The 15,256-nt window shown below is 38.4% G+C and overlaps 1 protein-coding gene across 1 annotated transcript in view; it reads left to right on the top strand.

Moving 5' to 3' along the window:
• Window positions 1–15,256, top strand: part of LOC128650180 (methanethiol oxidase-like) — a 167,696-nt gene that overhangs the window by 120,200 nt on the left and 32,240 nt on the right. Inside the window, exons 10-11 of the mRNA XM_053703924.1 lie at window positions 4,796–4,888; window positions 4,999–5,117. Coding sequence (XP_053559899.1) covers window positions 4,796–4,888; window positions 4,999–5,117 — 212 coding nt within the window. The remainder of the gene's footprint in view (window positions 1–4,795; window positions 4,889–4,998; window positions 5,118–15,256) is intronic.

The following is a 15,256-nucleotide window of genomic DNA, read 5'->3' as shown; positions in this document are numbered from 1 at the left end:
GCCTGATGAAACGGCTCTGTGTAGCCGAGAAACGCGTTGCTTTTATGCATTGTTTTTAAAACATTTTAATAAATTGTTTTAATCTACTGTGCTGGAGTTTGCTCCTTCCTCTATCCAGTTTTTGGACATTGTTACTCAGCTCTCGGCAATCGGGAGCGTCACACACGGTGTATCACTATCCCCTTATCCCTCTGCCAGTGTTTGGATTCGGCATACGAAGAGGAGGGTGTGTGAGTATCCAGCGATCCTTATTGGCCACATGGAACTTGGTCCGGCTCGAGGATTGGTTGCTGCCGTTGTGAGTCTTCCGGGCGACGCTGAGGTCCCGGCCTGCTTTGTTAGGCACGTTCAAGTGCCGCCCTGCTTGTGAGTACCATTATCCTGCTAACCTACTTGTCAGGGTCTTTTGCGTTATCACCCTATTGGCGCCTTCTTGTTTCCCCACTACAGATTAAATATAAATAGTGGTGTCCGAAGAAACTAATCAAGTCTGCTCTACCACATCACCTCCATATGACACGAATCAGCCGTGGCTCGTTCTGGGGAAAAGCTCCCCTCTAGTTTCTATGGAACGCCATGGTATGGTGATGAAGCAGAGCAGCACACAGATTTAGAACAGTAACCTTTACACTCAGGATTCTAAATATAAATATGTAGACAACAGTGATTAGCTGATACAGGGCACTGTTTCTTGAGATTATAACTTAACCATAGCATATAACAAAGTAAACAAGAAGGAACAGAGATAAGTCCAGAGCAGGCAAGCACTATTAAGCCAGACTCATATTGTTCTAGGATCATATCTCTGAATACAGTATGTCTAGAGGGTACAACAAAACCTTAACTTGCGGAATAGATAAACCAGCGGCTATATATACAAGTCCAGAAGGAGTATTCTACCTCTAGGTAGAAATAGTCCAAAGTAAATCACATGAACCTGTAAAGAAAAAACATTAGAGATAAAGATATCCTCCCCCCCCCCCTCCTTAAATTAAAGTACTTATCATCTTGAGCTGATCAGTCACTCAGAGTCAAGGGCAGACGGTGCAGATGAAGGCAGACTCTCAGAAGGTGCCGACTCAGAGCTTGGCATAAGACCCCGAGTAGGAGACATAAGTCTGGGGTTGGGTAGTCTTTGTGGTAAAGGCTGCCACTCCAAAGCAGACGTATTAAGAGCAGTCTGTGGATCCAGCGGAGCATCTAGTGGAGCTGCAGATGATTTCACAACTGGAGGTGGCCGTCGAGTTCTGGACCCTGGTGTGTGAAGTATATCCCACTCTTTGAGGTACTGTTGGGCTCTATCTGGAGTGTTGGCTATAAAGAGATGACCATCTTTATGGATAAGGAGCTTCGTTGGATAGCCCCACCTATATTTAATGCCATGTTGCCGTAGAACCTTGGTAGACTCCCTGAAGTTGGCTCTTTTTTGAATAGTAAACTGTGAAAGGTCAGGGAAAACTTGGATGTTTTGAAACCGTTCAGGTAAAGTAGGACTAGAAAACATTGATTTAGTTATCTTTGTATGTAAAAAAATGAAAGCGGGCGATCACATCTCGGGGCTTTTCAGGTGGGACATTGCGCCCTCTAGGTAATCTGTGAACTCTGTCTTGTAGGTTTTCGCTGGGGAGCTGCGGCATCTTAAGGTGGCCGCAAAATTCAGTTAAGAATGGCTCTAAGTCCGAAACAGAGACCTCTTCAGGTATCCCCCGAAATCTGAGGTTATTATGGCGGGAACGATCTTCTATGTCCGCCATCTTGGCTTCCACTGAATCAAGCATATCAACCACTATTTGTGAGTGATTTGATAGATTAGCTTGCTCCACCGCCAAATCCTCCTGCTTCTGTTCCAGGATTTTAACTCTCTCCCCTATTGTTCCGATATCTTTCCTTAGGTCTGCTATCGAGTTCTTGAAGGTTTTAGTAAGAGAGTCTTGCAAATTAGTGATTTTCTGGGTAATTGTGGTGACAATTTCGGAGGCCATAGTAGATGGAAGGTGACAGGCTGTTTGAGAGTACTGATCCAACAACTCACTCTACTGTGGGGAATGCAAGTTAGAGTCTTCTGCGCCTGTTTGATTGCCTAGTTGAGATTTAGGTTTAAAATGGTCTGCCATAGACTTTTTGTATGCCCCTTGATTTACAGTCTTTTTTCTAGAACCTTGCGGCATGGTAGGGTAACTTTTCCACCCTGACTTCAGCACAAGCAGCGTAGAAAAGGTACAGCTAGGAGTGAATGAGAGCTCAAGAGAATATTATTTGCCCAATATAGGAGCTTAGTACATAGCAAAGTTGAAGAGGTGCAAGAACCCCTTGTCTTTCCCCCGACCACTTGGCTAAGTAGATGCTTACATAATTACATCATTGTGAGTTCACCAATGAAGAGAGGACCAGAGTAACACCTAACAATGAGTACTGTTGCTAGTAGTTCTCACTTGTACCAAAAGATGACACAGGGGTACACTCAGGGAAACACAGTCAATTTCAACTATTAGAGGGAGGAAAGTATTTAGATACACTCTATGTACAAGTTGTTGTCCTCAAATCTATTTGGAGCTGTTAGTGAAACAATGCAGTTAGATCTTCTATTAAGCTTTATGTTACCAGCCCTCTATTAATATTCTGTAGTAGTGCTAGTAAGTGACTGCCCGGTAAATGCAGCCGTGCCCCTCAGGGAAGCAATACCTCATCCAAATTACATAGGCAGATCCAGCTAGGTCTCAGTAGTTAGCTCTAGGGAGTGACCAAATAAACCTCGGCTGCTAATAAGTGACCTGCTTTCCAGCAGGGTCTCAAAGCTAAAGGTGACAGTCTTTTAGTGCCGCAAGTGCAGAGGTCTCCTCCCCTACTCGAGGTATTTGGGTCTGGGGTATGTGCAGGCCGTGGATGAATAGGGGTCAATATATATAAGTATAGGCCTTACCTTCCCACTGAGTCCTGTAGAGTAAACTCTCGCTAACTGCAGCGTCTGCAGCTGAGGCTACGGAGCTGGGCCAGAAGTGTCAAATCGGCGGATGTTCGCGCCAATAGATCCGTGCCGTTCTTTAAGTGAGATGATTCCCCTGCTGATTATCTCTGCTCGCCTTCAGCTCCGTCCTCCGACTAGCAATATGAAGCAGTAGCAGTCTCTTGGGGAAAAGGAAGAGCTCTGGCAATCACGGGTAGTACCCGACTCAGCTCAGTCTATCGGATCGCCACGTGGGTGTGCGCACTTTGCCGGGGTTATGATATTCCCTGAGCTGATAACCCCAACTCTCTATCAGGCACTCCGGAGCGGAGCCCCGACCCTCCGGAGCGTCTAGTGTCTCAAAGCACTTGCCTGGTGGTCCTTTGAGGATCTATAGCCGTTGCGGGTGTCGTGCAGCACAGTATAGGAGCTCCAGATCTCAAAGCTCCTTCTGTTGTTATCTCCCTATAGCACCTCAGGAGAGCCTTAGAGTCCCAGAAATTTAGGTGTTTTTGTCGTCCTGTGTCTCCTATTATAAATACTGGTGTTTGAAGTAAAGAAAAAAGAACCAAATTTGCTAAATATATTATGTTATGTTGAGGAGCTCTTTACAAACACGTCCTCTCAGCTTAGCAGTAAACTCCGCCCCCTTGTTGGCTACATTTAGACACCAATCAGAAAACTCTACCCAGGTTCTGAACCAAAAATGGTCCAGCTCCTATGCTTACATTTTTGCTTTTTCAAATAAAGATAAGAGAATGAATAAAAAAATTTAATAGAAATGTTAGAAAGTTGCTTAAAATTGCATGCTCTATCTCAGTGTTTCCCAAACCCAGTCCTCGGGACCCTTACTCAGGCCAGATATTCATTATATCTTAAAGGGACACTGAACCCAAATTTTTTCTTTAGTGATTCATATAGAACATGCAATTTTAAGCAACTTTCCAATTTACTCCTATTATCAATTTTTCTTCGTTCTTTTGCTATCTTTATTTGAAAAAGAAGGCATCTAAGCTAAGGAGCCAGCCAATTGTTGTTTCAGAACCCTGGAGAGCACTTGTTTATTGGTGCTGTACAATCAGCAAGGACAATCCAGGTTGTTCACCAAAAATGGGCTGGCATCTAAACTTACATTCTTGCTTTTCAAATAAAGATACAAAGAGAATGAAGAACATTTGAGAGTAGGAGTAAAATAGAAAGTTGCTTAAAATTCTTTCTGAATCAATGTTCTATCTGAATCATGAAAGAAAATATTTGTGTTCAGTGTCCCTTTAACTAGAGCACAGGTGAAGTAATCATCTGATGGGTGAGCTGATTATTTCACCTGTGCTCTAGTTAAGATATAATGAATATCTGGCCTGAGTAAGGGTCCTGAGGACTGGGTGTAGGAGACACTGCTCTATCTGAATTATAAAGTTTAATTTTGACTAGACTATTCCTTTTAGAAAAAAATGTTAATGCTTCTGGACCTAGAATGTTTTCAACATTAAACTAACTAAATATGTTTCTTCTGTTATCACTAAATTTTGTATAAGTCTTTAGTATTTTGGATGTATCAATATAGTGTGGTTTCTCATAATTTCATACCAATAAAGATGCTTACATTTTGTGTTACACAATCATTTCCAGGTATTGTGGTACCTAATCATTGTATAGCAGTGTTTGTGGATTTTATGAAGACTAATAAAAAGTTAATTCCCCATGTACTCGCTAATAGACTAAAATGTTTGGGAGTCGGTTTATCCCATCTCTCATTATCCCTTCCTTTGTTCCTATCCCTCACATGTTTTAACTCTATAAATTCTCACTAATACATCAAGTTGATGCTACGGACGTGTTCTTTGTTTTCAGATCTTTCTCTCTGGCAGCATTGTAAAAGGTGGTAAAGTCATTGTTAAGGAGGACAAGGAGCTGAAAATGCAACCTGAACCACTAGTAGTGAAGGTAAACCTCAAATATTACAAAGTCTCCCCAGCTCATCCAGCTGCCATAAATATTACCTCTATAATACTCCAACATCTCTGCATTTTTTAACCATGGTTTGTGCTTATCAGGGGAAGAAGATTAATGGTGGCCCTCAGATGATTCAGCTCAGTCTGGACGGGAGAAGACTTTATGTGACAACCTCACTGTACAGTGTCTGGGACAAGCAGTTTTATCCTGATATGGTCAAGTAAGGATTTCCTATTGTGTGTGTATTTGTATGTACTGTATATATATGTTTGTGTGTATTTGTATGTACTGTATATATATGTTTGTGTGTGTATTTGTATGTACTGTATATATATGTTTGTGTGTGTATTTGTATGTACGGTATATATATATGTTTGTGTGTGTATTTGTATGTACTGTATATATATGTTTGTGTGTGTATTTGTATGTACTGTATATATATATGTTTGTGTGTATTTGTATGTACTGTATATATATATATATATATATATATATATATATATATGTTTGTGTGTGTATTTGTATGTACTGTATATATATATGTTTGTGTGTGTATTTGTATGTACTGTATATATATATATATATATATATATATATATATATGTTTGTGTGTGTATTTGTATGTACTGTATATATATATGTTTGTGTGTATTTGAATGTACTGTATATATATATATATATGTTTGTGTGTGTATTTGTATGTTCTGTATATATATATGATTGTGTGTGTATTTGTATGTACTGTATATATATGTTTGTGTCATTTTTGACGCAGACTTTTTTGGCGCCAAATTTTTTTTTCTCATTTCCGGCGTCATACTTGTCGCCGGAAGTTGCGTCATGTTTTTGACGTTTTTGCGCCAAAAATGTCGGCGTCACCGGATGTGGTGTCATTTTGGCGCCAAAAGTATTTAGGCGCCAAATAATGTGGGCGTCTTTTTTGGCGCTAAAAAATATGGGCATCTTTATTGTCTCCACATTATTTAAGTCTAGTTGTTTATTTGCTTCTGGTTGCTAGAAGCTTGTTCATTGGCATTTTTTCCCATTCCTGAAACTGTCATTTAAGGAATTTGATCAATTTTGCTTTATATGTTGTTTTTTCTATTACATATTGCAAGATGTCTCAGATTGACCCTGAATCAGAAGCTACTTCTGGAAAATCGCTGCCTGATGCTGGATCTACCAGAGTTAAGTGTATTTGCTGTAAGCTTGTGGTAACTGTTCCTCCGGCTGTTGTTTGTGATGAATGTCATGATAAACTTGCTAATGCAGATAACATTTCCTTTAGTAATGTTCCATTACCTGTTGCTGTTCCATCAACATCTAATACTCAGGGTGTTCCTGTTAATATAAGAGATTTTGTTTCTAAATCTATTAGGAAGGCTATGTCTGTTATTCCTCCTTCCAGTAAACGTAAAAGGTCTTTTAAAACTTTTTAAATGAACATCATCATTCTGATTCTGTTTCTGATGATGATTTGTCTGGTTCAGAGGATTCTGTTTCAGAGATTGACACTGATAAATCTTCATATTTATTTAAAATGGAATTTATTCGTTCTCTACTTAAAGAAGTCTTAATTGCATTAGAAATAGAGGAATCTGGTCCTCTTGTTACTAAATCTAAACGATTAAACACAGTTTTTAAATCTCCTGAAGTTATTCCGGAGGTTTTTCCCATCCCTGATGCTATTTCTGAAGTAATTTCCTTAGAAAGGAAAAGCATATTTATGTTCAGGTAATCTTCTTAGGCCTGCTATATCTTTGGCGGATGTTGCTGCAGCTTCAACTTTCTGGTTGGAGGCTTTAGCACAACAAGTAACAGATCATAATTCTCATAGCATTGTTAATCTTCTTCAACATGCTAATAACTTTATTTGTGATGCCATCTTTGATATCATTAGGGTTGATGTCAGGTATATGTCTCTAGCTATTCTAGCTAGAAGAGCTTTATGGCTTAAAACTTGGAATGCAGATATGTCTTCTAAGTCAACTTTGCTTTCCCTTTCTTTCCAAGGTAATAAATTGTTTGGTTCACAGTTGGATTCTATTATTTCAACTGTTACTGGGGGGAAAGGAACTTTTTTACCACAGGATAAAAAAATCTAAAGGTAAATATAGGGCTGCTAATCGTTTTCATTCCTTTTGTCACAATAAGGAACAAAAGCCTGATCCTTCCCCCACAGGAACAGTATCAGTTTGGAAACCATCTCCAGTCTGGAATAAATCCAAGCCTTTTAGAAAGCAAAAGCCAGCTCCCAAGTCCACATGAAGGTGTGGCCCTCATTCCAGCCCAGCTGGTAGGGGGCAGATTACGATTTTTCAAAGAAATTTGGATCAATTCGATTCACAGTCTTTGGATTCAGAACATTGTTTCACAAGGGTACAGAATAGGTTTCAAGATAAGGCCCCCTGCAAGAAGATTTTTTCTTTCTCGCGTTCCTTTAAATCCAGTGAAGGCTCAAGCGTTTCTGAAATGTGTTTCAGATCTAGAGTTGGCTGGAGTAATTATGCCAGTTCCAGTTTTGGAACAGGGTCTGGGGTTTTACTCAAATCTATTCATTGTACCAAAGAAGGAGAATTCCTTCAGACCAGTATTGGATCTAAAAATATTGAATCGTTATGTAAGAATACCAACATTCAAAATGGTAACTATAAGGACTATTCTGCCTTTTGTTCAGCAAGGGCATTATATGTCCACAATAGATTTACAGGATGCATATTTGCATATTCCGATTCATCCAGATCATTTTCAGTTTCTGAGATTCTCTTTTCTAGACAAGCATTACCAGTTTGTGGCTCTGCCGTTTGGCCTAGCAACAGCTCCAAGGATTTTTACAAAGGTTCTCGGTGCCCTACTATCTGTAATCAGAGAGCAGGGTATTGTGGTATTTCCCTATTTGGACGATATCTTGGTACTTGCTCAGTCTTCACATTTAGCAAAATCTCATACGAATCGACTCGTATCGTTTCTTCAAGAACATGGTTGGAGGATCAATTTACCAAAGAGTTTGTTGATTCCTCAGACAAGGGTAACCTTTTTAGGTTTCCAGATAGATTCAGTGTCCATGACTCTGTCGTTGACAGACAAGAGACGTCTGAAATTGGTTTCAGCTTGTCGAAACCTTCAGTCTCAATCATTCCCTTCGGTAGCTTTATGCATGGAAATTCTAGGTCTTATGACTGCTGCATCGGACGCGATCCCCTTTGCTCGTTTTCACATGCGACCTCTTCAGCTCTGTATGCTGAACCAGTGGTGCAGGGATTATACAAAGATATCACAATGAATATCTTTAAAACCGAACGTACGACACTCTCTGACGTGGTGGTTAGACCACCATCGTTTAGTTCAGGGGGCTTCTTTTGTTCTTCCGACCTTGACTGTAATCTCAACAGATGCAAGTCTGACAGGTTGGGGAGCTGTATGGGGGTCTCTGACAGCACAGGGGGTTTGGGAATCTCAGGAGGCGAGATTACCAATCAACATTTTGGAACTCTGTGCGATTTTCAGAGCTCTTCAGTCGTGGCCTCTTCTAAAGAGAGAGTCGTTCATTTGTTTTCAGACGGACAATGTCACAACCGTGGCATATGTCAATCATCAAGGGGTGACTCACAGTACTCTGGCTATGAAAGAAGTATCTCGGATACTTGCTTGGGCGGAATCCAGCTCCTGTCTAATTTCTGCGGTTCACATGCCAGGTGTAGACAATTGGGAAGCGGATTATCTCATTCGCCAGACGTTACATCCGGGCGAATGGTCTCTTCACCCAGAGGTGTTTCTTCAGATTGTTCAAATCTGGGGTCTTCCAGCAATAGATCTGATGGCTTCTCATCTAAACAAGAAACTTCCCAGGTATTTGTCCAGATCCAGGGATCCTCAGGCGGAGGCAGTGGATGCGTTGTCACTTCCTTGGAAGTATCATCCTGCCTATATCTTTCCGCCTCTAGTTCTTCTTCCAAGAGTGATTTCCAAGATTCTAAAGGAGCGTTCGTTTGTTCTGCTGGTGGCTCCGGCATGGCCTCACAGGTTTTGGTATGCGGATCTTGTTCGGATGGCTACTTGCCAACCGTGGACTCTTCCGTTAAGACCAGACCTTCTATCGCAAGGCCCTTTTTTCCATCAGGATCTCAAATCCTTAAATTTGAAGGTATGGAGATTGAACGCTTGATTCTCAGTCATAGAGGTTTCTCTGACTCTGTAATTAATACTATGTTACAGGCTCGTAAAACTGTATCTAGGAAGATATATTATCAAGTCTTGAAGATTTACATTTCTTGGTGCTCTTCTCATCATTTTTCATGGCATTCTTTTAGAATTCCTAGAATATTACAATTTCTTCAGGATGGTCTGGATAAAGGTTTGTCTGCAAGCTCTTTGAAAGGACAAATTTCTGCTCTTTCTGTGTTGTTTCACAGAAAGATTGCTAATCTTCCTGATATTCATTGTTTTGTTCAGGCTTTGGTTCGTATCACACCTGTCATTAAGTCAATCTCTCCTCCTTGGAGTTTGAATTTGGTTCTGAGGGCTTTACAAGCTCCTCTGTTTGAACCTATTCATTCTTTGGACATTAAATTACTTTCTTGGAAAATCTTGTTCCTTTTGGCCATCTCTTCTGCTAGAAGAGTTTCAGAGTTATCTGCTCTTTCTTGTGAATCTCCTTTTCTGATTTTTCATCAGGATAAGGCGGTGTTGCGAACTTCATTTAAATTTTTACCTAAAGTTGTGAACTCTAACAACATTAGTAGAGAAATTGTGGTTCCTTCAATGTGTCCTAATCCTAAGAATTCTAAGGAAAGATCGTTGCATTCTTTGGATGTAGTTAGAGCTTTGAAATATTATGTTGAAGCTACTAAGGATTTCCGAAAGACTTCTAGTCTATTTGTTATCTTTTCCGGTTCTAGGAAAGGTCAGAAGGCTTCTGCCATTTCTTTGGCATCTTGGTTAAAATCTTTGATTCATCATGCTTATGTCGAGTCGGGTAAAACTCCGCCTCAAAGGATTACAGCTCATTCTACTAGGTCAGTTTCTACTTCCTGGGCATTTAGGAATGAAGCTTCGGTTGATCAGATTTGCAAAGCAGTAACTTGGTCTTCTTTGCATACTTTTACTAAATTCTACCATTTTGATGTGTTTTCTTCTTCTGAAGCAGTTTTTGGTAGAAAAGTAGTTCAGGCAGCTGTTTCAGTTTGATTCTTCTGCTTATAATTTCAGTTTTTTTCATTATAAGATTTAAACTTTATTTTGGGGTGTGGATTATTTTTTCAGCGGAATTGGCTGTCTTTATTTTATCCCTCCCTCTCTAGTGACTCTTGCGTGGAAGCTCCACATCTTGGGTATTTATTATCCCATACGTCACTAGCTCATGGACTCTTGCTAATTACATGAAAGAAAACATAATTTATGTAAGAACTTACCTGATAAATTCATTTCTTTCATATTAGCAAGAGTCCATGAGGCCCACCCCTTTTTGTGGTGGTTATGATTTTTTTGTATAAAGCACAATTATTCAAATTTTTATGCTTTCACACTTTTTTCTTATCACCCCACTTCTTGGCTATTCGTTAAACTGATTTGTGGGTGTGGTGAGGGGTGTATTTATAGGCATTTTGAGGTTTGGGAAACTTTGCCCCTCCTGGTAGGAATGTATATCCCATACGTCACTAGCTCATGGACTCTTGCTAATATGAAAGAAATGAATTTATCAGGTAAGTTCTTACATAAATTATGTTATATATATATATATATATATATATATATATATATATATATATATATATATATATATATATATATATATATATGTTTGTGTGTGTATTTGTATGTACTGTGCATATATACAGTGGGGCAAAAAAGTATTTAGTCAGCCACCAATTGTGCAAGTTCTCCCACTTAAGAAGATGAGAGAGGCCTGTAATTTTCATCATAGGTATACCTCAACTATGAGAGACAAAATGTGGAAACAAATCCAGACAATCACATTGTCTGATTTGGAAAGAATTTATTTGCATATTATGGTGGAAAATAAGTATTTGGTCACCTACAAACAAGCAAGATTTCTGGCTCTCACAGACCCGTATCTTCTTCTTTAAGATGTTCCTCTGTCCTCCACTCATTACCTGTATTAATGGGACCTGTTTGAACTTGTTATCAGTATAAAAGACACCTGTCCACAACCTCAAACAGTCACACTCCAAACTCCACTATGGTGAAGACCAAAGAGCTGTCGAAGGACACCAGAAACAAAATTGTAGACCTGCACCAGGCTGGGAAGACTGAATCTGCAATAGGCAAGCAGCTTGGTGTGAAGAAATCAACTGTGGGAGCAATAATTAGAAAATGGAAGACATACAAGTCCACTGATAATCTCCCTTGATCTGGGGCTCCACGCAAGATCTCACCCTGTGGGGTCAAAATGATCACAAGAATGGTGAGCAAACATCCCAGAACCACATGGGGGGACCTAGTGAATGACCTGCAGAGAGCTGGGACCAACGTGACAAAGGCTACCATCAGTAACACACTACGCCACCAGGGACTCAGATCCTGCAGTGCCAGATGTGTCCCCCTGCTTAAGCCAGTACATGTCTGGACCCGTCTGAAGTATGCTAGAGAGCATTTGGATGATCTAGAAGCGGATTGGGAGAATGTCATATGGTCAGATGAAACCAAAGTAGAACTGTTTGGTAGAAACACAACTCGTTGTGTTTGGAGGAGAGAGAATGCTGAGTTGCAACCAAAGAACACCATACCTACTGTGAAGCATGGGGGTGGCAACATCATGCTTTGGGGCTGTTTCTCTGCAAAGGGAACAGGACGACTGATCCTTGCACATGAAAGAATGAATGGGGCCATGTATCCTGAGATTTTGAGTGCAAAGCTCCTTCCATCAGCAAGGGCATTGAAGATGAAACATGGCTGGGTCTTTCAGCATGTCAATGATCCCAAACACACCGCCCGGGCAATGAAGGAGTGGCTTTGTAAGAAGCATTTCAAGGTCCTGGGGTGGTCTAGCCAGTCTCCAGATCTCAACCCCATAGAAAACCTTTGGAGGGAGTTGAAAGTCTGTGTTGCACAGCGACAGCCCCAAAACATCACTGCTCTAGAGGAGATCTGCATGCAGGAATGGGCCAACATACCAGCAACAGTGTGTGACAACCTTGTGAAGACTTACAGAAAACGTTTGACCTCTGTCATTGCCAACAAAGGAAATATAACAAAGTATTGAGATGAACTTTTGATATTGACTAAATACTTATTTTCCACCATAATTTGTAAATAAATTCTTTCCAAATCAGACAATGTGATTGTCTGGATTTGTTTCCACATTTTGTCTCTCATAGTTGAGGTATACCTATGATGAAAATTACAGGCCTCTCTCATCTTCTTAAGTGGGAGAACTTGCACAATTGGTGGCTGACTAAATACTTTTTTGCCCCACTGTATATATATATATATATATATATATATATATATATATATATATATATAAATAAGTTCTCCCCAAACACGAGGACAAAAGCGGCTGAAGAATCATCCACGGCTGGTTCAAAAGAGTTTATTTAGGCAAGGTGCTTAGTACAAAAGGTGAGTGCAAAGCCTTAACACCTGACGCGTTTTGCGCATGCGCACATGCGCTTCATCAGAGGTGATATGTTCAAGGTATGTGTTGGCCTATATGCAGCAAAAAGACCAATCATGTGCTTTGTTTAATCAAGAACTTGTATTTGCACCTGTAGGTAAGGTGTCAAAGTCATTTGCTGCAAATAGGTCACTCATTCAATTTCCTTAATTACTATGTATCAAACAACACAGTAAACATTTTTACAAATATTTAGTACCAATACCATTGTCAATATATAGAAAATATACATTCTAAGCCTATGTAATTCGTTATGCAATTTAGTAAAGAATATAATATTCAAAGAAAAAATTGGAAATAAAAATAAAAATAATAATAAGAATAAAAATAAAAGTAAGCAGTTAGCAGTGCATATAAAAGAATATATAAATACTTAAATAAAACAATATTTTATATTGTATGTACTTTATATATATGTTTGTGTGTGTATTTGTATGTACTGTATATATATGTTTGTGTGTGTATTTGTATGTACTGTGTATATATGTTTGTGTGTGTATTTGTATGTACTGTATATATATGTTTGTGTGTGTAGTTGTATGTACTGTATATATATATATATATATATATATATATATATATATATATATATATATGTGTGTGTTTGTGTGTGTGTAGTTGTATGTACTGTATATATATATATATATATATATATATATATATATATATATATATATATATGTTTGTGTGTGTATTTGTATGTACTGTATATGTATATATATATATATATATATATATATATATATATATATATGTTTGTGTGTGTATTTGTATGTACTGTATATATATATGTTTTTTTGTGTGTAGTTGTATATACTGTATGTATATATATATATATATATATTTATATATATATATATATATATATGTTTGTGTGTGTGTGTAGTTGTATGTACTGTATATATATATATATTTGTGTGTGTATTTGTATGTACTGTATATATATGTTTGTGTGTGTGTATTTGTATATTTGTATGTACTGTATATATATGTTTGTGTGTGTATTTGTATGTACTGTATATATATATATATATATATATATATATATGTACTGTATATATATGTTTGTGCGTGTATTTGTATGTACTGTATATATATGTTTGTGTGCGTATTTGTATGTACTGTATATATATGTTTGTGTGTGTATTTGTATGTACTGTATATATATATATATATGTTTGTGTGTGTATTTGTATGTACTGTATATATGTATTTGTGTGCGTATTTGTATGTACTGTATATATATGTTTGTGTGTGTATTTGTATGTACTATATATATATATATATATATATATATATATATACAGTATATCTATCTATCTATCTATCTATCTATAGATATTGACGGCAGATAAGAGCCATAGGCCCAGCAAGTCTGCCCGACCTTACCTAACAGTATAAACTTATCTAGTTCGTAGGATAGCCCTATGCTTGTCCCATGCATTTTTAAAGTCCCCCACAGTGTTTGTTGCTACTACCTCTTGAGGAAGTTTATTCCATAAATCAATCACTCTTTCTGTAAAGAAGTGCTTCCTCAAATTACTTCTGAATCTACTACCCTTTAGCTTGAGCTCATGACCCCTTGTTCTTGAATTTTCCATTTTATGTAAAATACCCACAGCCTCAGTTTTACTAAACCCTTTAATGTACTTGAAAGTTGCTATCATATCACCTCTTTCCCTTCTCTCCTCTAAGCTATACATATTTAGGTTAATGAGCCTATCCTGGTAAGTTTTATTTTTTAGACCATGTACCATTTTGGTAGCCCTCCTTTGCACAGATTCAAGTTTGTTAATATCCTTCTGAAGATATGGTCTCCAGAACTGCACACAATACTCAAGATGAGGCCTAACTAATGATCTATAAAGTGGCATAAGAACCTTACTATTTCTGCTGCAAATACCTCTACCAATACATCCAAGCATTCTGCTTGCCTTACTCGCTGCATTACTACATTGTTTACTAAGTTTTAAATCATCTGAAATAATAATTCCCAAGTCCTGTTCCTCGTCTGTAACAGTCAGTAAAGTGTCATTGAGTCTGTAATTAACATTTGGATTTTTCTTCCCTAAATGCATTATTTTACACTTTGCTGTGTTAAACTTTAGACCCCAGTCGTTTGTCCAATCCTCCAATTGTTGTATATCACTTCTCATTTTGTCTACCCCCCCTGGAACATCCACTCTGTTGCAAATTTTTGTATCATCTGCAAAGAGACATACTTTCCCCTGTAGCCCTTTGCTGATATCGCAGATAAATATGTTAAACAAAACAGGCCCCAGAACTGACCCCTGAGGAACACCACTAGTAACAGCCCCCTCTGCTGAATGAACTCCATTTACTAAGACACTTTGTTTTCTGTCCTTAAGCCAGCATTCCACCCAGTTCACAATTTTTGAATCTAGACCAAGGAGATATAGTTTGTGAATAAGTTTATTGTGTGGGACGGTGTCAAATGCTTTGCTGAAATCTAGATATGCTACATCAACTGCTCCTCCCTTGTCTAATACTTTTGTTACATAATCAAAGAAGTCAATTAGATTAGTCTGACATGATCTCCCTGAAGTAAAACCATGCTGATTTTGGTCCTCTAAATTGTTTGTCTTTATGTAAGTCATAATTCTTTCTTTTAAGAGGCTTTCCATTAATTTCCCTACTACTGAAGTTAAACTAACTGGCCTGTAGTTGCCAGATTCTTCTCTACTGCCCTTTTTATGAAGGGG

This window comes from Bombina bombina, chromosome 1 (genome assembly GCF_027579735.1).
Source record: "Bombina bombina isolate aBomBom1 chromosome 1, aBomBom1.pri, whole genome shotgun sequence".
Classification (NCBI taxonomy): domain Eukaryota; kingdom Metazoa; phylum Chordata; class Amphibia; order Anura; family Bombinatoridae; genus Bombina; species Bombina bombina.
This window is presented reverse-complemented; position numbering and strand designations above follow the sequence as displayed.